Below are 23419 nucleotides of genomic sequence, written 5' to 3'. Positions count from 1 at the left end.
GGATCCTCAGATAACATGGCTGGAGTTTGCGACCTAAGCGGTGACCATGGTGACCATGGTGGTGAACGTGTGACTTTCTACAGGTGTTTGGTTCTTGGTTTCTTTATTCGTTCATGTTTTCAGCATTGTCTTGTTGTTTAGTCATATTCATAAAGATCTTACTGTATTAAGTTTATTTTTGCCATGCTTTTATGTTTAGTATCTTAGTTTATTCTGCTGTTTAGTGCTTTTGTTCCATTAGATTTATGTATCTAAGGTCTCTGTTAGACTTTTTAACTCTTTTTATGTCTCTTTTGTTTTACTGTTTTCATACAGCCTCAATGAGCAGATTGTGTTCTGCTATTTTGATTGTAACTGTAAAGGAAAGATGAAGGTCTGAGACATGTAGCCGAAGGTAATAATAGGTTCTTACTGTCTTTATTGAAGCTTTAGCTTGACGCTCGTCAGACTCCCTTGTATCCAAAACACTGAAAATAAATCCACGAGTCCAGTTCTTGATTTTAATTTACTTGAAAACTTAACGCAACATTACAGAAAACATAATATACATCCACTAAAATAAGTCCTTTAAAGTCCAATGAAGCCTGGGAAGGTTGAAGTCAAAAAACTATTGAGCTCCAATCTCCTTCTGATTCCCACTGCATTCCTCACCTGGCATGAGGATAAACCCCTCCCCTTCGTGGTTTTTTTTTTTTTTTTAAGTTCACAATAAAAGTCACATCTTACTCATAATATCAATGAACTGAACATATGAAAAAAATTTTTAATGAATCATTAAATCAAAAACAATATTTATCTTACTTATGAATTTGCATATTTTTAAATAAAAAAAAAATTATTCTAACTCAAACTGCATTTAGGCTCCTACAGTAATTATCATTATGATTATCTAAAAAAAAAAGCAAAATATTATGTATATGTGTTACGACCACCCAGGCCAACACATATTTAAGGATACGAGACAAACATGAGGTTCAAAAGAATTATTTTAATTTTTAATCTCTAGAACTTCGGCCAAAAAAACCCCCCAAAAAAAACAGAGAGTCAGATTTTTTCCCAGTTTCCCCGTGTCCAAAAAAAAAAACTCTAAGAGAAAAACCCCCCCAAAGTATGAACAGAAAGTTGGACCTGGTGAGCCGATCCAAAGAAACAAAACGTTACAGTAGAGGGCCAACCCTATACAGGGCCGTCGAAGCCTCTGCTAGTAAAGAACGATTTACAGAAGAAAAAAGAAATAATTATCAACTCTAAAATTTAAGTGACTCAACTGAGGTCTATATAACACTAAAAGGGAAAAAAAAGAAACAAAAATAATTAATGTGCCCGACTCACATAACAATATGTAATGATCTTGGTTCTGTTGGTTTTTCTCTAAGTTTTCAGTTTTATGTTCATCCAGGTTTTTCCTTGTTTTCTAGCTTTATTGGTGTGTCTAGATTCATTTAAGTTTCTTAGGTTTTTCTTTGTCTGTCCTCTGTTGCCCCCTTGTGTTCTTTTCCCTTGGCTTCCTCATCAGCTCTGGTCACACCTGCTCCCTATCAGCTCATTAGTCCTGCCTTTGTTCAGTCAGCCATAAATACACTCCCTCTGCAGCCCCTCTTTGCTGGTTCCTCGTCTTATTTTTTCTCACCCTGGCTCCTTGATGGTTTCCCCCCTGATGTCTCCATGGTTCTGGTTTGTGTTTGATTTTGAAGTTGGATTTTTGGATTCCTGTTTTTTCTGCCTGATCTTTCATTAAACCTTTTAAGAACTCACCCCTGCCTGTCAGCCTCTGCACTTGGGTCCTCATAAAAACCTCCAAACAAACCATGACAGTATAGTGCACTTCATATAGGTAGTCTGTCTTAAAATAGTTTAATATAGATAATAAAATGTCCTAAAACATGAGAAAGTTGTCTTTGTCTGCTGCTCCCATCCCATCTGATAGAGAAGGAGCCACAGTCAGATTCACAGCAGATTAAGCTTTAAACAGCTGCACTTTGCTCCAGTATGCAGAAAAACAAGATTTAATGTTGCTTTGAGTGGGGAATGTTAAAGGACTTAAAAGGAGACAAAAAACCTCTGACCCTGATTAAGAAATGCACACTTTTATGTCCTTTAAAGGCTCTGTAATAGAGGTTCTCTAATGCTGTTAATATTCTATTTTGTTTCGTTTTATAAACATGAAACAATGTTGAAGCTCCAATGTTATTTGTTTGTTCTGGTTCCTTATTTATGTTGACCAGTCTAGACATTTCTTTTCTTTATTTACAGGTGCTGGTCATAAAATTAGAATATCATGAAAAAGTAGATTGATTTCAGTAATTCCATTTAAAAAGTGAAACTTGTATATTATATTCATACATTACATACAAACTCATATATTTCAGATGTTTATTTTGTTTAATTTTGATGATTACAAATGACAACAAATGAAAATCTCAAATTCATCATATCAGAAAATTAGAATATTACTGAAGACCAATAAAAACAAAGGATTTATAGAAATGTTGGCCAACTGAAAAGTATGAACATGAAAAGTATGAGCATGTACAGCACTCAGTATTTAGTTGGGCCTCCTTTGGCCTGTATTATTGCAGCAATGCGGCGTGGCATGGAGTCGATCAGTCTGTGGCACTGCTCAGGTGTTATGATAGCCCAGGTTGCTCTAATAGTGGCTTTTAGCTCTTCTGAATTGTTGGGTCTGGTGTATTGCATCTTCTTCTTCACAATACCCCATAGATTTTCTATGGGGTTAAGGTCAGGAGAGTTTGCTGGCCAATTAAGAACAGGGATACCATGGTCCTTCAACCAGGTACTGGTAGCTTTGGCACTGTGTGCAGGTGCCAAGTCCTGTTGGAAAATGAAATCTGCATCTCCAAAAAGTTGGTCAGCTGCAGGAAGCATGAAGTGCTCTAAAACTTCCTGGTATGTGGCTGCGTTGACCCTGGACCTCAGAAAACACAATGGACCAACACCAGCAGATGACATGGCACCCCAAACCATCACTGACTGTGGAAACTTTACACTGGACTTCAAGCAACGTGGATGAAGTGCCTCTCTTCTTTTCCTCCAGACTCTGGGACCTTGATTTCCAAAGGAAATGCAAAATTTACTTTCATCAGAGAACATGACTTTGGACCACTCACCAGCAGTCCAGTCCTGTTTCTCTTTAGCCCAGGCAAGACGCTTCTGACGCTGTCTGTGGTTCAAGAGTGGCTTGACACAAGGAATGCGACAGCAGAAACCCATGTCTTTCATACGTCTGTGTGTGGTGGTTCTTGAAGCACTCACTCCAGCTGCAGTCCACTCTTTGTGAATCTCCCCCACATTTTTGAAGGGGTTTTGTTTCACAATCCTCTCCAGGGTGCGGTTATCTCTCTTGCTTGTACACTTTTTTCGACCACATCTTTTCCTTCCCTTCGCCTCTCTATTAATGTGCTTGGACACTGAGCTCTGTGAACAGCCAGCCTCTTTAGCGATGACCTTTTGTGTCTTGCCCTCCTTGTGCAAGGTGTCGATGGTCGTCTTTTGGACAACTGTCAAGTCAGCAGTCTTCCCCATGATTGTGTAGCCTATAGAACTAGACTGAAAGACCATTTAAAGGCTTTTGCAGGTGGTTTGAGTTAATTAGCTGATTAGAGTGTGGCACCAGGGGCCATCAATTTTGAACCTTTTCACAATATTCTAATTTTCTGATATGATGAATTTGAGATTTTCATTTGTTGTCATTTGTAATCATCAAAATTAAACAAAATAAACATCTGAAATATATGAGTTTGTATGTAATGTATGAATATAATATACAAGTTTCACTTTTTAAATGGAATTACTGAAATCAATCTACTTTTTCATGATATTCTAATTTTATGACCAGCACCTGTATATAATTCTAATATTTCTGATGGTCCAAATGTGTTTACATGCACATGGAATCTTTTTGCGGCATTAGATATTTTTCACATGTGAGTTTAAACCTCTCTTTCAGAAATGTGGAAAAAAATACACATAAAACTGCAGCTTTATTTTCAGATTAAGAAAATCCCTTTGCATGTATTAAATGGTAACGTTTTCCTATCTTCCTCCCATTAATGCGCACGGTTGGTCATTAAAATACAATCTGCATATTGATGAAGGCAAATATGCAAAAAAGGTTTGCAAGCTGTCTGATGAATTGCAAACACAAATCACTTTGAGCTTTCTTTGAAGGTCTGCTCCGTCCGTGCAAACCTGTTGGTACCTTTTTTAGGACACGGAAACCTTCTTTTTTTTAACCTTTATTTAACCAGGAAGTCCCATTGAGATTCAGAATCTCTTTTTCAAGAGAGACCTGGCCAACGTAGTTACCAAACCACATTTTTCATAATAAAATCAGAGCAGTATGTTAAAACACATTGAGCATCTCAGGAAAAACAAGCACATATCTCCATCACTACATTCTCCATGGTTATTTTAAATTCATTAATGGACACGAGAGTTTCTAATTTGAGCTCTTTCTGGAGGTTATTCCATCCCAAAGGTGCAGAACAGTAGAATGAAGTTTTTCCCAACTCAGTTGAAGCTCGGGGTACATTAAAAAGTAACCACTGAGAGGAGCGCAACTAATAACTACCAGAACTCACAGAGAGGAGGTTACAACTACTACTTCTGAAGAGTAGACTCCAAATGTTTCGTTTTATTATGTTTAAACGAGACCTGCGATAGACTGGGGACCAGATAGACACCAGCCTTTGAAGGAAAAGCGGAAGAACATCTTTGAACTGAGCGCAGTACTATTTCCTGATAGGGCCGATTAATTTCAATTCGATCTGTTTTTACAATAATGAAAGTGGTTCCACTGTGTTTCAAACTACTCATGTATTTTATTTCCTGTCATATTAAACACAAAGTGCAAACTTGCAAATCAGACAGTTTAAACTTGAGATGTGAACAAAACTGTCTGAAAAGTGCAAACTTGTTTGTGAAAAGTGAAAAAGTGAAGCCTCACTCGAGCAAGCAGACGTGACACGGCAGACATGCATGAGCTGCACTGCAAAAACAATCTAAAAATGAGTAAAAATGTCTTAAATTAAGTCAATTTAACCCTTAATTTGAACAGGTAAATAAGATGACTTGCCAATGGAATGAGTATTTTTACCCTTAAAATAAGATAATTAGATAATATGCACTTGAAATAAGACAACATAATTGCTTTTTTCGTATTTTAAGTATTAATTGTCTTGTTCTATTGGCAAAGTATCTCATTTACCTCCTTAATTCAAGAAAATATACACTTATTTTAAGAAAAAAATGACTTATTGAGATTCACATTTTTGCAGTGTGCATTATCTCCACTGCACAAACCGTATTTGCAGCGTTGTCTGTAACAACTACAGGGTGTTTGCTGCTCAGCCCCCATTTGTTGATATCTTCAGTCAACCTATGGCTATATTTGCAGCTGTCTGGCTTGAAGTCATTTTGAGTGTATCTTTCCTGCTTATCTTAATGTGAACGTCACACGGGTCACTATAAAATGAATCAATCTCATTCCCTAGGCATTGATTTTGCAAAATTGTGAAGGAATCGATTCAAAATTGATTAAATCGATTTTTTTTACCCAGCCCTATTTCCTGGTGACCTGACTCTGCCAGATAGATTTGCTCCGCATATCCATCCGGAAACCTTCCGTTGAAGTAATTTTAGGAAGGGGCAAAAATACTGGTTAGCTGATTGGCCTATGTTGGTGATAGACGGGCAAAATAAACCAATCAGATCAACGAAGCATATGATGTACTAACAGAGCATCGACGAAAACACAACCACAAGCCAGGCTACTCTTGCCGAAACCAGTCGTGAGAAGAGCAAGAACATCTTTTCCTCTGAGAAAAGCCTCCAGAGCAGTGTTTTGCTCTTCTTTCAGTGAAGAAATACTCTGTAATTCCGATAAAACTTGCTCGATAGCCACGCTAACGCTAGTTTCATCGGCTGAAGCCGCCATGTTCTTTAGACTGAACTGTCGCGCTTCTCGTTCCGTCACACCTCAACCCGCCTCAAAGCCAAAGCTGATTGGACGTTCGTTTGGTGAACGGCTCCAAATGTTCTTCAACGGAGAGTCTCCAGACTGATCTGCGAGTGAAACCTTGAAAGCTCGCGAGATCAGGATGGTCTCACGAGGCTAATTTCCTGGTAACTCGCACAACAATAACTGTCAGTATTCGCTTCATTTTTTTTTTTTAGAACTTTTTTTTTTTAAATGCATAACACACACAGACAGAAACAGTATATATTACATATGAATAAAATAAATAAGTCAACATAATTGTACATTTAAACCCATGCATAATTTGTTAAACCGACAATAGAATATCTACAAATAAATAAATTAAAGAATTCTAATTATTGGTGAGTTTAGAAAGGATTTTTAATAAAGAGATAACTTAACATAACTGCTTTGATGTTGGAGATATTTTTCTTAATGATGACTGAAGAACTAAAACTGATGACGCTGCAGTTAGTGACATGGATCGTATGCAGAGACGTTTTCCCATCAGGTTGGATCCATCAGGAGATCTTCGCTGACAAACCCTGGCATGGACGAGTACAGGTCCTTCTCCTCGGTTTCTACGTTGTGTTGTTTGGTTTCTCTAATCTCATTTCCGACGTCCTTGGAGACCCCGGGGGTCTTCTTCCCCTCCAGCCAGTACGTCACCATGTCCCCTTTTCCCTGTGGGACAGTTTCAGACTGTTACTGGACCCAGCTCCCCCAGTAGTGATAGAGGTGCTGAAGGTGGGAGGCTCACCTTGACCTGCATCGTTCCTCTGCACTCCAACACGTAGCCACCAATCTCCTCCAGCAGGTAGAAGGTGCTGGAGCTGCTCTGGATCTTCAGAGCTGAAAGGATCCAGAGGCAGATTGGTAAAGACAGAGTTTCAGTGTTAAATCAGTGTTTGCTGGTTAAATATGGCTACCCAGGCTTGTGGATTCCATCCTGGAAGCTGTGTTGACCGTATCACCAAACAGGCAGTAGCGAGGCATCTTGGTGCCCACGACTCCAGCCACCACCGGACCTAGACGGCATGAAGGGAGACGTTCAAAGAATGATGCATGAACAGGGTTTCTGTTCTCCTGCTTTCTGCATCCTACCTGAGTGAATTCCTGCTCGTATTTGCAGCTGCATGTTGGGTTTGTGGGGGATCCTGAAGTTGCGACAGACACCCACCAGGTCCAGGGCCATGCTGGCGATCTCTGAGGCGTGCAGGATGCCGTTCTCCTGAGGAACGCCCGACACCACCATGTCTGCACAGCGGTAAACCAGACAAACGGGTCAGATTCACCTGGGTCTGACCAGGCAGGGAACTGAGGGTGTGTCTGGGTTTATTCTCACAGGCGTCTCCGATGGTTTCCACCTTGTAGACGTCGTAGTTGTCGATGATGTCGTCAAACGTGGTGTACAGCTTGTTGAGGAAGTCGACTACCTGGTAAGGAGTGCTGCTGCTGGACAGCTGGGTGAAACCTACGATGTCACTGAGACCAAACACACACAAATTAATTTCCAATTTTAAGCAAACTTTGAAGAAAAGGAAATGCAAATATGTTTCCATTTGGTTAGAAACGAATCAACAAAGCATCATAAAGGGTATATCTGCCCGATATCGTCACACATGGCTGTAATAAACAGGAAGTAGAGCCTGCAGTATAGCATGGACCACAGATCAATAATCATTTTAATGAATGTGTTGAGATTAGGGTGGCCATTTCTATAGCACCAAAAAGGAGGACATTGTGCGGCATATCAATAAATTACTACGGTGTACATAAGAATCGGGTAAAGTCACATTTATAGTACAATTCTTAGTAGTTTAAAGATGATGCTTGTGTAGTTGAATAGAACAAAATATTAAAGAGATGTAAAAAAAGAATTGGTTCCCAGCATTTGTATTTATTTAATACATTGTGGTGTTTAAAAAGTGACTATTTTTTGACACGATTAATTTGAGCAGAACTGCTGCAATTGATCATAAAGCAGTTGTTTGGAAAATAAGCTTGAGGCGGAGAGAGAGCTAGAGAATAGGACAATAAAAATATCAAAAAGTGGCTGGAAAAGAGGAATTCGTGACATGGCTGCAGCCTGTCGAGAGTAAAGATGATTTCACCATGTTATCTATCTATCTATATATATATCTATATATATATATATATATATATATATATATATATATATATATATATATATATATATATATATATATATATATATATATATATACACAAACTTGAGTCATGGAACTGTGCTTACAGCTCCTTTTTTCATGTATACTAATAACTTGTGTACATGATACTTGTTGATGAAATTAAAATTATTTCTAATAGCATTAAAAGAGCATTAAATTAGAGTTCCTCATTCCGGTATAAACCCTGTGAACGTTTAATTTAATATGACATATTAAAAAAAATCCCCATCATCATCCAGCAGATGTTCAGTTTCTGCCCAAATATTTTCTTTCTGTTGTGGATTTTTGTAACAGGAATAAACAGAATCATCCATAGTTTGTATGAACTATGTTTGTTCTCCGCTTCCAAACTCATCATCTCTTCATCCATTCCTGCAATAAGAATTTTTTGGTCCAGTTATTTAATTAATTGCTCTTAATTTTGGGAATATATACGAACTATGCTCTAATTTCTAGTAACCGACCTGTTTTTACTATAATTTAATTTGACAAACCGGGTCCTCTCTACATTCTTTATCCTGTTTGGTGTGATTGCAATTGCGGGTCTTGATCTGGACTGACGGGAGCGGAGCCAAAAAGAGCTCAGTTCCGTATTTTGACAGTGAAGGACGGAGTAGACGTACGTGGACAGAGACGTGCGGAGGAGTAGTGGAGGATGTGGAACAGCTCTCATTGATTTACATGACAGACAAGTACTCCGCACGAAGTACTTGAGCGGAGCGGAGCACTGACGGAGTATGTGGATTCTGGGGGTAAACGAGGGCAAATACACGTCCGGCTGGATGTGGCGCCGGACGCCGGACAGTGCAATGAAAATCCGGACTGTCCGCCCTAAAGCCGGACATCTGGCCACCCTAGTTGAGATCAGGGAAGTTGTTTTTATGCTAACATGTCAGCTAATAATGGCGATGTTACTTCTAACCAGAGGTGTCAAGTAACTTTGTTACCTTACTTAAGTAGACATTTTAGCTATCTGTACTTTACTGGAGTAAATATGTTTTAGATAACTTTTTACTTCTACTTCTTACATTTTTAAAATAGACTCATTAGTTTTGTTTCATTTAAGTTCATTTTCGTTATGGACTTCTGGTATATGAAAAAAATAAAAACCATTAAAATAATTTGTTTCATCCAGACAATTAATGTCTTTGCGGATGGACTCGGTGCTGCCCCAACTTGTTGTTCACCACATACCAAAATAAAGTTTTTCAAGATGATGTAAAGTTAAATTTGACAGAGTTACCAATGGTTATAAAACTAAAAAACTAAGAAAATTAAGTATAGGGAAGTTATTATCCAGAATTGTACAAAAATGTGCCTTTGTTAGGGTAGAGCAGTGACCAATATGAGGTGTAAAGAATCAGTCCTTTTTTTCCTGATTACTTTTATAATTTAAGTAGTTTTAAAAATGGTACTTTTACACTTTTACTTGAGTAAAAAGCTTAAGTTGATACTTTAACTTCTACTAAAGCATATTTAAACTGTAAGATTTATACTTCTACTTGTTAATACTTTTGAAAACTCTGTTTCAAACCATGTCTGCTAGCATCTAAGGAACATCTAGGAAGACTCAACAGCAGAAACCGCTGATCAGTCATGTGAGTAAAAGTTGGCTACATCAGAGCTGATTCAGAAAGTGTTTCCATCTCCTGTTTTACACATTAACCCTTTTTTGCAAAAGCTAAAAACCACTACATGCAAACATAAACAATTGTTCTGCGAATTTAAGAGAGTTTATTTGAATTTTGCGGTTTTCCATCAAGTTTTTCTTGATGCGATACTTCAAAAACGCGCATTAGAAAACGCTGACGGAAATGAAGCTTCTGCATCTTTAGGGAGGAGAAGTTTACCTGAAGAAGACGGTGGCGCTGACGTAGCTCTGAGCCTGTAATGGTTTCCCCTGACGTAGATCATCCGCCACCTGTTTAGGAAGCATACCTTGAGGAGACACAACAACATCCCGCTATTACAACTAGACCTTAGAGACCAGCTCCTGGAGAGTGGATAGACAGCACCTGGTGGGTTGGCTCCATTTTGCTAAAATGAGGAAACCTGAGAGGCATCATCTTTTTCAGCCGTGCTGTGAAAGTTTCTCTAGAGTACCAGAAGGAACCTCTACGGCAGCATCAAAGTCTATTATCGGGGGCCGCTGTCCTGCAGGTTTTAGATGTTTTCCTGCTTTAGCACAGCTGATTCTGATGATCGCAGTTCAGTAAAAGCCTGTTAATCAGCAATCAATGTAATTCAGCTGTGCTGGAGCAGGGAAACCTTTGAAACCTGCAGGGCAGCGGCCCTCGAGAACAAGCTTTGGGGATGATTGCTCTACAGAATTCAGGAGGAGTAGGTTGGCCTGTGGAACAGCGGACATGGTTCTTATCCACAGCCTAACCATGTTTTATAGAAGTAAAAAGCTAATTTCCTTGAGTAGTATTGGGGGACACTGCAGGCATACAAGACACTGAAGATTGTAAGCAGCTGCAGCCTCTCCAAGAACCTCTGAATGGTAAACCATAACTCTCTGCAAAGACTAAATAACCATTTGGATCAGAGAACACCCTGGGATGCCAATGAATGTGCAAGGGAGAGGAATGTTTGGGTTTCCCCACTGGACCTGTCGTATTTTCAGAATGATCTTGAATGGATTAGGCTGATATTATGTATTGTCATTGGGAAGATATGATGACATTGTGGATATAATCCGGAGCTGAAGAAGTAGAGATGATTTCTTGATACATTTTATGGAGAATTAAAAATACTGAAGCCATATTCCAGAAATGATTGACGACAAACTCAGGAACCAAACACTAGGAGACACTAGGGAGTATGAGATAATGATGAGAATCCAGCAAACATTGTAAGTATATATGCTAAACAGAACAATGAATGGAGTAATCAACTGATTGGGAGCAGGTGTGGACAGAAGGAGCTAGAAGGGATCTAGGGGAAAGGAGACTGACAGAAGGGGGCAGCAGAGAGTAAACAAGAAATACATAAGTGCTTAAAATACAACCAGAAAACAACTAGAATGACAGTAATTGAAAATAAAACCAATGACCTAGAAAACACAGAATAACATAGATCAAAGTGTAACAAAAAACTCAAAAAGAGTTTTTGAGCCTCTTACTGTACAGAAGTCTGTCGGTTTTCTGTTTCTCAAGCATCAGATCCTGAGTCCTCTCAGCCACAATGACCTCCAGGTGTTTACTGTACTTCTCCATCTGGAAGACAGAGGAGAGCTCTTCAGTTCAGCAGATCCAAGCAAACTAAGATGGACTAAAGCCACATCCCTCACAGATTAGCATTAGACTACCTCCGTCATCATAAAAGATGTTTAGACATCTGCTTAGTTTGGTTTGTCAGTTTTCACAACATAAAAAGCAAGAAAACAAAACAATTTTAGCATAAAAAAAACAAATATATGTGATAATTTGGTAGAAACCGGTAATGATTTGTGTAAGCAATCCACCTGTTCATCCGTCGATACGACGAAGACCATCTATTCATCCTATGGTTGGGGAAGTTAGGTTAGGTTATAAAGTAGTTACTATTATGATCTCATACTAAAATAAATAATAGAAAGAAAGCTAAATTGTAGACATTTTTTTGTAATTTGTGAAGCGGCTCTGCTATAACCTACTGATAAGAGTAACTTTTTTCCTTAAAGAAGGATTTTATTTCATGATAAGCTTGTGTATTTACCAGGTTCATCATCATGTCCACTGGGCTGACTTTGATGGGATTGATGCGGTGAACAAACTTCTTTACTTGTTCAAACGTAGGTCGATGGACGGGGTTATTAGAGCGACATCGACGAATCAGCTTTGCAGGCAAACACAGATAAAAGCAGAGTTAAAGTCAGAGTGAGGTTAAAATAATCAAACCACAAAATTGACATGAATACTTTGTCTTAGGGATTTATTATTAAGAAGAAATAATAAAGTAACCAATACCCTGTGTATGTCTGTAATAAGCATGTTTTTAAAACAAAGGAAACAAATGTGGGATAAGGCCTTTTTATTTTAACAATAACATTTCAGGCAATTCCTGTAAGTAAAGAGGCTTGTGTTCACACCTCTGCATAGTCTGCAGGACAGGGGCAGGTTTTGTCAGCTTTACTGGAGATCAGCTCTGGTAAAGGAGGACACCACGCACACTCCAAGTTAGACTCTTCTGGCTGCAAACAAATTAGTTTTAGTTATTTGTTTTTTTTCCTGTTCATTTGTACTTTATTCTGTGAAACTAGACACCAGAGACCACAACTTACAGGGACTGGGTCACTGCGAGTAGCGATTTCCAGAAGAATGACAGAATAGCTGAAAGGACATAAATTAACTTATTACCAGAAAACCATTGGCATTACTCACAGTCTCAATTTGTAATTTTTTTCAGATGTGATCTCTTGATGATTTTAAACAGGTAGTCTGTATTGGTCATGTAAAGAGTGCAGCACCTGAACACATCTCCAGCGAGTGTCGGCTCCACTCTTGAGTTCTGAAACTCCGGTGGCATGTATACCTCATGGAGCCTCTGCTGATAAGAGGACAAAGGCTCCGCCCCATCGCCCCTCCGGTATGTCCTCAACCCGTAGTCTGAAATTGGAGACAAATTCATGTAAAAAAAAAATGCTTTGCAACCTTTCTACATACATTGTATACAATGATTGGGGGCTTATCCGGGATCTGAATATAATTATATGAGTGCAATGATCTGAAACTTCCCAGCTTTAACTAACAAAAGTTATATTACGGAAGAGGATTAGGGCAGATTTTTATTTATTTATTTGATTTTAACATGGGAAAAACTTTTTTTTCCTCAGAATTAAAAATTTTCCCACACTAAACTCAAATAAAATAAAAGATCAATTAACTTCTTAAACAAATTTGTACAGTGGCCTTAATCCTCTTCCATATTACAGTGTCACATCTTTACATTTTAGAAAATAAACAGGAAATCTAGCAAAATCTTTTTTGTTTTTCTAATGTAAGAGTCGTATAAAACAGACAGAGGATATGATGATGTTGGTGGCATATACCCTGATTTCTCAAAGATATTAAGAAAAGTCAAAAGCCTAATTGATCAAAACACAATACACTTTTACTGTTGGCATCCAGTTATATTTTTAAAGAAAAAAGTTGATATTACTTCTGTGAAGTTGATGATTTCCAGTTTTTGAAATAAATGCATGTTAAGACATGAATGTAAAGGCTGCCTTCATTTGATAGATGTTAAAACTCTTGCTCAGATGACCTGTTATTTTGGACACCCAGCGGTCATCTAGCACACAGTTCAGAGACTTGAGTCGGCCATGACAGATCTTGTGCTGATGGAGGTAGGACATTCCTCTGGCGATGTCAGTAGCGAAGGAGAACCTGGCAGCCACAGTAAGTAGAAGTCATTATCGTTATAGTCATGTCTAATTAACCAAACAAGCTGCTCCCTCTCCAAATCAGAGGTTCACCTGAAGCCCCAGTTGAGGGGGATCTCTTCATTCAGAAGGACATCATGAAGACTCCCCTTTGGGCAGTACTCTGTTACTATGGCAACATTTGGTACTTCAATGCATCCGCCAATGAACTTACACAGGTTTGGATGATCAAGCTCCCTGAAAAGAGATATACAGGCAGTGTCTGATATTGTTCAAAAGAAAGTTAAATGAGAATTAGTTTGTGTGAGTCTTACCTGACTTGTTTGACTTCCTGTCTGATGGTTTTGGACAGAGAGAAGGACTTTGATTGGATCTTTTTGATGGCCACCGTTCTGCCGTCACTGTAGAGGAAAGAGATTTTTTTAATAAAACCTGACATCGTGCGATTTCAATAGTCGGACATTTGGTTGAACATGTGGCTGTACTATATCCCGGTGCAGGTGAACGGCCCCTTCCAGCTGGTTGGTTGACCTGTACAGGTGCTGAGGGCGGTCACACAGCTCACATTGCTGTCAGTGTGTCCGACAGGAACGCTCATGATGCTGCCCATGGTCATATTGGTTTCCTGATCTAGAGAGAAACAGACCATCCGCACGTCCATCAACTGTTAAACTGGTTTCTGTCGTTTTAAAAGAAACAAAACACGATCAAAGCATTAACATCATTTTGTTATAAACCGTTACGTTAACTGTACCTTGTTTAATAGTCGAGAAGTCAATGATCCAGCTTTCGTCCCACAGCATCTTCTCTTTCTGATACCTTAGCCACTGCAGCGACAGAAGTCTCAGCTTAATTGTAAATCACAGGGTTTGTACCAGTCTGTTCACAGAGCCTGTGTTGTCTGAGCTCCTACCACAGCGGTCAGGACAAAGGAAAGGCAGAGCAGGCTGAGCGGCAGGCCGATGGCCACCTTAGTGGAGGGACTCATGGGACATTCTCCACAGTCAGCTGGACACGTGGAGCACTGCTCCCCTTCCTCACAGACGTTATCGCCGCAAACTGAACGGGAAAACATTTAGGGGACATTGTTCCAACCAGATATTGACAAACACAATATTAAAAGACACACTGGCATTATTTTAGCACGCTGTGCCATTAACATTACCTTTCTGCATGCAAGAAAACTGACAGAGAGAATTTTCTTATTCTTTTGCATTAAGTCAAATAAATACACTAAGATTAGAACAGAATATGATGTCAGGCTTTTGTTAGCTTGGATCTATCTTACGGTAACAAATCAAACCAACTGCTTCCCTCCTTATGTGAAATCATAAAAAATGATAGACGCCATTGTACAGCACCAGATATAGACCAAAAGATGAACAGACTTAGTTGAAAAATGTGAAAATCAACCCCACAAAAATAAAAGGTAGATACTTTGAAGATGTACTAAGGCTGGTAAGATGCGTTCATTAGCCTTACTAAAACCAGGCATGTACCACTCAGAGAGGAAGAATCCATTACTCAAAGAGCAGCATTGAGGCCCCGTCCACACGAAGCCGAACCCTGGCCTAAACGCACAAATTTTTCACCAAACCAGCCTCTCATCCATACGAAGCCGGCGTTTCGGGGGTCTGTAAACGATCTTTTTTTTATTCAGCCTTCAGAGTGGGAAGATTTCGAAACACCGTTTTCGCGTTTCCATCTTTAAGCTCTAACCGCATTTTTTTTTTTACACGCATGCGTCATAGCGTCGCCTCTAAACACGCATGCGCGACACAGTATCACAACAACAATGGCGCCGTTGCTGCTAATGCTACTCACCCTGCTGTCGGGCTTACAACAGAATCTTCTTCTTCTGGAATATCTCCAGGAAGAACAGAGCAATATCGACGACATAGTTCAGCACCTGAATTTGACTGAACCACGAAAATGGACCCGCAGGGCAACCATGTATAAATATTAGTGCACATGCCCAACATTTCGTCGCTTATTTTTGCTTTGGCACCACAGCGCCACTTACAGGCCTGGCATACATTTTGCAGCGTTTTCATGCATTTGTGTGGACGCTCACATTTATTTTACGTCTCCGTCTTTACGGCAAACGTTTTGGAAAATATCAGCGTTTCGTGTTCGTTTTGACTTCGTGTGGACGGGGCCTAAAAGCCAGACTACTTTTTGCATTCACACCCAAGAACTAAAGATCTCATTAATGGAGACATGTATTCAGGGGCGGATTTAGGAAATTTGGGGCCCTAGGCAAAGACAGAAAGGGGGCCCTCTCAACTGAGAAGATAACACATAAAACAGACCCATTATACGATACAGACACTTTTATAGAATAGACATACATTAATTGTTCCACGTTTTGTCCCTCTCTTCTTGTCCCTTTGCTTGTTGTTTTTCTCTATATGTTTTGTTTGTTGACTTTTCCTGCTGTCTCAAAAGGAATGAAAGATTTTTTTTCCAAGCAATAAGCTCACTTAGCTCTAAAGGCGATGGCAAAAGTAAATAACACTGTCCTAAAGACAAGACAAGCTGCCTCTTGAAGGATTTATTGAGACAGACGAGCCCACTTAGGTCACCCCATGATCAGAGTTTAGATTAACACTTAGCACAAATATATGAACTTTGTACCCCTATTGTACCCCTATCTGTCCATCAGATTATCTTTTACTGTTAGTTATGTTAGTGATGGACCTACCCACAGCTGGCCGAACGGTGCTCTTTGCCTCTAATGCAGCCTGCATGGTCCCGACTCTGATGTGAGCAATGAGTGAGGTTAAACCTGGATGGAACAGAACCACCTGCAAGATAATGTGATGACATTAGGAGGTATATAAAGGAATCTTCTTCAAATCTTAATGACTTAATGTCAAAGTACCTGAAATTAACTGAACACTATTTTAGGTATGTGCCTAGAAAGAAGGGCTCTTAACTGTAGCCTAGAATCCATTGAGACATAAATGAAAATATCATCTGCATACAATGGTATAAACGAATAGCAATAACTTCTCTTTTGCTTGATTAAAAAAACTAATTATAAAATCTAATTCAATACAGTATAATGCATCTATTTTACCGCATAAAATCAGCATAACTTCTTTCATATTTCTTTTAGGAATTAAAAACCCAAAATTTTAGAATTTGACCCAATTTTGTTTGTATTTCGAGATTTTATTTTTTCCTGTTTTTTGGACTTTACATTCTTAAAAAAAAAAAAGAAACCAAACAAGAACCAAAGAGTGATAATCATGTGTAGGGCTGAAACAATTAATCAGATTACTAGTAAATGGTAAATGGCCTCTACTTATAAAGCGCTTGGGTCAAGTCTCCTGACTTTACACTACAATCAGTCATTCAACCATTCACGCACACACTCACACACTGATGCTAATTAATTCTGATTAATCGATTATTCAATTAATCATCAACTAATTCAGTAATTGATTAATCATTAACTGGAATATAGAGCCTCTAAAACATGCCTTTACCTAACAGAGCAACCCACTTAGAGTAGTAATTATTGCAAAAAAAATACATAAAAATCTTGAATTTAAGAAGAAAAAAAAATGTCTGTCAATCTGCTCTATCCAGAACTCCTCAAGTGGAAAAGTTTAACTTTCACCTGCTTTGATTGTGCAAGAAAATTGCTTAAAGGATTATTTTCCTATCTGATTATTTATCGAAAAAATAATCAACGGATTAATTGATCATCTCACCTTGGCAGTCCAGTTGATCTGGGACATCTTACCAGTGGTGGAGATGGTGTGAGTGAAGATTTTTCCATCATCAGGAATCCAGGGACCACAGATGCTCTCCGTCTGTCCAACACGGAAACCAGTATGATAAGACTGGGGGTATAACTTTAACAAATAACTTCAGATTAATTTATTTTTCTCTCCTTAAAGCTGTGGAAGTTTTTATTATAATTTTTTTTTTCTTTTACAAAATTTGCACTTAGGGCCGGATTTATCAAGATCCAATTTTGCGTGCAGTAATTTGCGCTCGCAAACTGGAATTTTGCGCGAGGGGCTGAACCATGGTTTGCGGGTGATTTAACAAGAGCGATTGCGTAACTGGTGGCAGGTGCAAAACTGTTGGAGACGCCCTATTTAAAGGATGGTTTTGCGCGTTTTGTGGTTTGCGGCAATTAAGAAATTTAAATCTTACAGTGATATAAAGAAAAAACTTCGGCAACCTTTATTCCCTAAGGTGGTATGTGGCTGAATTTCTACTTCACTGCAGTAAAAAACAAAAACAACAAAAAACCCCCCCCCCAAAAAACAGGTGTTTTGTATTGGCCTGCAGAAAAATGCACATACCAAATGGCTCACAAGAAGTGACTGTGGATGAGATTACGCATCCCCGCAGCATTGGCATGTTGCTCCACAGGCGCAGGTGGAGAACCCCGACCCCGTCGGAGAGCACTTCTGAAAAACGAGTTTTGTGATATCTGGTATTGCGTGGGTCCTCCTTGTGGCTGGCTCCAAATCCATTCGGAGCTCCAAAATGGCAATGCTGGATAAACGATATGTTTTGATGATCGTTTCCTCGTTCATTCCAAAAATATTCACACGGAGTGAAAAAATGCGTTCTCTGCGTCTCCTTGCTTCATTTCAATGTCTCCTTCTTGCGACAATTGCTGCCATGTGTGCGCAATTACGCATACAGACCATTTGTACCTTCTTTTGAAACGTGTTAAATATAGAGTCAGATACCGTTAGCAAAATTGCTTTCAGGTTTAATAAATCACTTTGCGAGTGATAAATTAATATATTTACATGTTCACCTCCCACAAGGCGCACTTTTGCGTGTAAACGCCCCATATTGCATATTCATTGCAGAAAAAGTACTAAATGGATAAGAGGCGCTATTTAGCACGTTTTAAAGACCAAATCCTTTTAGCACGCTGTTGATAGATCAGTTTGTACATTTTTTAGCGTGCGCAGTGAAATAGCTCACGTTTTAATACACGCAAACCTTTGATAAATCCGGCCCTTAGTGTTCAGAATAAAAAGATAGAATTTGACATTTTCACATTAAATTATGTGAATAAGGTTTTATCAACTCAAACGATGCCCATGTTCACCATGTATCCCATTGGACAGGAGTGGATGTTAGCGTGATGGATGCAGCAGTTTTCCCCGTTAGCATCTGCCCAGCTGGCTGGACAATCCTGATGCTCACAGAACCACTGGGCCGATGCAGCGTCTGTTATTGAACTGGAAGCACAGCAGCTCCAGATTAATAATCCACTCAGATTACAGTGAACAAACACGTCAACAGACCTCAGATATATGTCACCCTTGAGTGAAGACGCCGTTTTGGACCGCCCAGTGGTAGAAGGAGTCCCGGGCAGTGACGGAGTAGATAACAGTAAACATCTCCCCGGTTTTAACCGTCTCTGGAGGTCGGAGCACCCAGGCCATCTCCATCCCTACAGAAAGACACCCAGCAGGAAATCATTTCTAAACCTGCTAACTTTAAGGATAAACATGCAGATCAAAGCACACAGAAGAATGGAATTATTTATACTAATCTGGTCTTTTAATTCAGAGGTGAAACAGATTTTAACAGGAGAATATTTGTAATTTGGGTTTCCTTCATTTTCCTAAACCAAACAGTTTTATATGTTGAAATATTTCTGTTATTGCAACCTTAAACTGCTGCAATAACGATTTAACCATCAGAGCTTCAACAGGATTAATATTCACTGATGATCACAGGAATCTACAGATTTGGATGTATTTACCTTTAACTCATCTTTAGCTGCATAATAACTAATGTAAGGACTGAAACAATCAGATTAATAGTGATTAATTGATTTTAAAAATAATCGTCAACTAATTTAGTAATCAACTAATCGTTAAATGGAGTATAGAGACTAAAACATTATTTTTAGCTGACAGAGAAACCCACTTAGAGCAGTTATTATATAAAATCTGTAAAAAAAAATTATTTTACAATTTAAATAAAAAAATGTCTGTCAATATACTCTATACAGAACTGATTTATTTTTTTTAAAAATCTTCTTTAGGGAATCTTTGGCTATTAATCAAAAAATGAATTGACTGATTTGCAAAATAATCATTAGTTGCAGCCCATCTATTGTGTTAAAACATGTTTTTAATCCAGTCTTAAAGATTCAACAACATCTATGGGTTAAGCTGAAGAGAGAAATTTAAAAAGAAAATCAAAACTTGACATAAAAGAACTAAAACTAAATGCATGTAGATAGTTAACTTTGTTCGTTTGGAGCTTCTGTTGTGACACAGCTTTGATTCAGAAGTGGAAACAAGTTCCTTTAATCAACAAAAACAGATGAACTGCTAAACCTGCAGGGTTTTACACTAATGAGTTTATTATCAACACATTCTGACGTCAAACTTATGGGAAATCACTGGAAACTTTGTGTGAAAGTTTCCAGTAATTAGAAGAAAGAGTGAAACAGACCTAAAATTGGATGTTAAAAATTCAGTGTCAACCTATTTTACTCTAAATAGATTATTTACACCTTTATTGAGTGAAAATCAGCTCCGGTGTTGAAGTTTAATAGTCAGTGAAAAATGTCACCTCCATGTGTAACTGTTACTCTATAAGGTGTCGATTATTTCTGAGGGAACGTCTGGATTTAGACAATAAAATGAATAAAGTTAACTCTAAAAAGTTCATACTTTATATAGATTAAATGTTACACTCATCAGGAGTTGGACCAAAATGTTATTTTAAACAGAGTTTTATTAAAGTAACACTTTTTTTTATCATCCAGAGAACTTTATAGATTTATCTAAAAAAGGAAAAAAGGAGCTGAGGAAAAGGGTTCAGACACTGACTCCAAACCGATGTGATTAACATGGTTTTATTTTTAAAGCTTAACTGTGACACGGGCATAATTTAGATTTTTTTTTAGATTGATTTGCTTGTTCGATATCAAGCTGTTCCTTTAAATATGGAGTGAATTCTAGTACAAGTTCTCTGGTCTCTGTTCAGACTCAGAAGAGGTTTTATAAGACAGAAATGTTGATATGCAATAATGCCTTTTGTTCCACCACAAGAAAAGTTTTTCTTTTTACAAAAAAAATAAAAAAATAAATAAAATAATAATAATAATAATAAAAAACTGCTTTTATAGACTTGCAGTGTGAGAATTTTAGAAACAAAAAGTTAGAGACTAACTCTGCCAAAACCCACTATCTGCAATAATCCAGGCTTTTAAAAGCAATTTTTGTTTATTTTTACCTAAATGCTGTTTAGTAGCTATTTTAGCAACAATCTTACGGACATTTGCTGCCTCAATAAAAATACCATGTTCTACTGTCATTCCAAGTAAATGTCAAATAGACTCTGCCTCTCATCGTATTTCAACCTCAGTCACAGATTACAGGACAGAAGATCATAGCAAATCTGCCTAATTCCAAAAAATTATGCCTTGTATTTCATGTATTTCATAGATTTTTTGAAAAAGATTTCAATTGAGGCATTGAATATTTAAAATGCAATTTGAAACAATAACATTTGTTCACTATTTACCGAATCCTCTCAAATTAAAGCAGAGTTTTTAATTTTTCATTAAAACATTTATGTGTGTAATTACAAATTAATTCAAACAACACTCATTTTCTATTTAACTCTAAGTATTAAGATAATTACTGCTATAAACTCTTTATTTATTCGTTTTTTTAATCTGAGGTCTGCATTAATGTGGATCAGTGTCTGACCTCCACAGTCGATCATGTTGTATTCGTTTGGTCGGTCCAGAGGCCAGCAGTCATACTCGCTGTTATCCAGGTCGTGCCAACAGAACGCAGGAAGGACTCGCAAAACACAGACCTGGAAGAAGAGACACAAAAACACATCAGTGAGAATAAAGAGAGAGAAACATCTGATGATGATGGATAATAAAGACATTTATGCTTTAAACATTTTAGAATTCAAAGTAAGGACAATAACATGATGCTGCTGATCTACAAACACACAGAGATTAAAACCATTTAGATTCAACCATAATAATAATAATTAAACACAAAATATCCTCCAGAAAACTTGCAGCCAGTATTGTCATATTTTGCTAATAATAATAATGATAATAATAAAAGCTGAGGATTTTTTCTTACCCACAACAGAAACCAAAGTCTCTGTTGTTTCTTCATGCTGCTGCTGCTGATCCACTGACAGACCAGGAGATCTGAAGCTCCTGAACCTTTCAGTCTGAAGATGATGATGATGAAGCCAGAGCAGAGAGAGAACATCAGTCTGCAGCTGATGAATCCTCACTGCCCTCTGCTGGTTGAAACAGTTACTACACTGTGTTTATAAAATATCAAAAGGCCTTTGAGGTTATTAAATAGTACTTTATAGTTTTCTCCAATTCCTAAAATGACTGAGGATAAAATTACTTACCGTACTATTAAAAATAGGAAGCATATTTTGGGTAAATGAAAGAGATTTGTTGCTCTGGAACAGTTTAAGAAGATGATATGTGCAGCAGTCCTGGACCAACTGTTAGATTGTAGATAATCTAGATGCTTTAATCTGAGAATAAAGGAGAACAGAAATACATCAGTTACAAATATTCAGATTATATCTCCTCTGGTCCTGTTTCTTTTCATAGAAACTGATTTTCTGTGTCAGGTAGGAACAGAGGAGAACAGGGAACCCCTGTCTGCTGATACCTGGTCAGTTGGGTGAGGCCTACTTTCTGCTGACTGCTTTAAGTTTGTGATGTTTTGGGCTCTTGATTGCTGCTTAAACCTGCTGATTTTTATACTGCTGCAGAATATGGATGACTGTGTTCCTGTCGATTTGAAGATTTCAATGCCAAAATAGAAACTTAACTGCAGCTGGGAAAAAAGCTATAATTAGAGGGTGTATCAACATTGTTCCCCTGCTCAGCGACTCAGTTTGTAAAGGCTTTAACGAGGATATTTTTAAAGTGAAAGTAAAATACGTTTTTTAAATTGCTTGTGAATCACATTAAAACATCGGTATTCATATATAAAGTACAGCATCTAAGGAGGATCCTCAGTTTGAGTTTGTGTCATTCATAAAGAAAGTACCCCTGGTTCAGAGATTCTGTTTAACTGTTTCCTTTCTCTGCTGTTGTGGGAAAAAAAGCATTCAACTGTGCAATCCCGTTAAATAATCCCTTTTATTAGCTTTTACAAAAAGAGAACAAGACAATCACCAGTTAGCACACTAACTTAAACCCTGCAGAAAGGCTGTGAAGGTTGTCAGAGCGCAGTTAATCAAAACAATTACAGACAGTTGGAGAAAACAGTAAAATGTTATAAATAAACCCATAGTGTGTCATGAGAAGGATGAGTTTATCTCAAACTCCCTAATAGGATAAACAACTCCTCTCCCTTAGACACTCTCTAGCTTTGCAGCTCTGAGACCTGAATTAATGCTTTTATCAGTAAATGTAAAATCAGCACTCATAAACCAATATATATAAAAAAGAAATTAATACCACTCTAGTCTCAGTCATTTATTGAGCTGTTGCTGTTTTTAATTCTTTGTTGTGTCGTAGTTGTGTCTTTTCCTGAAAGATAGATTTTTTTGCCATTAATTCCTGACTCTGTCTTTATTTAAAGAGACTCCCTCCTGCCCATCATTTATGTGTTCAACTGTGTCTCTGGTCGAAAAAGGAGATCTTGCTGACATTAGCTTTCTCAACTCTCTCTTCCTGCTGGTGAAGATTCTCTGTCATCCAGGTCATAGTTATTACAAAAAAGTAAAAAAACAGCAACAATCCACTGGAATTGGTTTCCAAATTTAAAGACGTTTTGCTTCCCATCCAGGAAGCTTTTTTTATTATTGTTGAGTTCAAAGCTTTATATAGTAGCCAAAAAACATCTTTTG

The 23419-nt window shown here is 38.0% G+C and overlaps 1 protein-coding gene across 1 annotated transcript; it reads right to left on the bottom strand.

Annotated features, from left to right (window-relative positions):
• Positions 1-6367: 6367 nt before the first annotated feature.
• Positions 6368-21751, bottom strand: LOC119773772 (atrial natriuretic peptide receptor 1-like). The gene is made up of 23 exons (XM_038270905.1): positions 21673-21751; positions 21277-21388; positions 18863-18995; positions 18648-18780; positions 17278-17379; positions 16260-16362; positions 14469-14614; positions 14310-14382; positions 14041-14185; positions 13870-13956; positions 13649-13792; positions 13438-13559; positions 12641-12779; positions 12455-12503; positions 12263-12364; positions 11890-12009; positions 11315-11408; positions 10041-10128; positions 7344-7483; positions 7103-7255; positions 6928-7026; positions 6759-6850; positions 6368-6682 (listed from the first exon to the last, which is right to left on the bottom strand). The coding sequence occupies exons 1-23, from the start codon at positions 21706-21708 to the stop codon at positions 6506-6508; spliced, it is 2589 nt and encodes an 862-aa protein (XP_038126833.1). The 5' UTR covers positions 21709-21751; the 3' UTR covers positions 6368-6505.
• Positions 21752-23419: the final 1668 nt, after the last annotated feature.

This window comes from Cyprinodon tularosa, unplaced genomic scaffold (genome assembly GCF_016077235.1).
Source record: "Cyprinodon tularosa strain WSP-4 unplaced genomic scaffold, ASM1607723v1 ctg782, whole genome shotgun sequence".
Lineage (NCBI taxonomy): Eukaryota > Metazoa > Chordata > Actinopteri > Cyprinodontiformes > Cyprinodontidae > Cyprinodon > Cyprinodon tularosa.
This window is presented reverse-complemented; position numbering and strand designations above follow the sequence as displayed.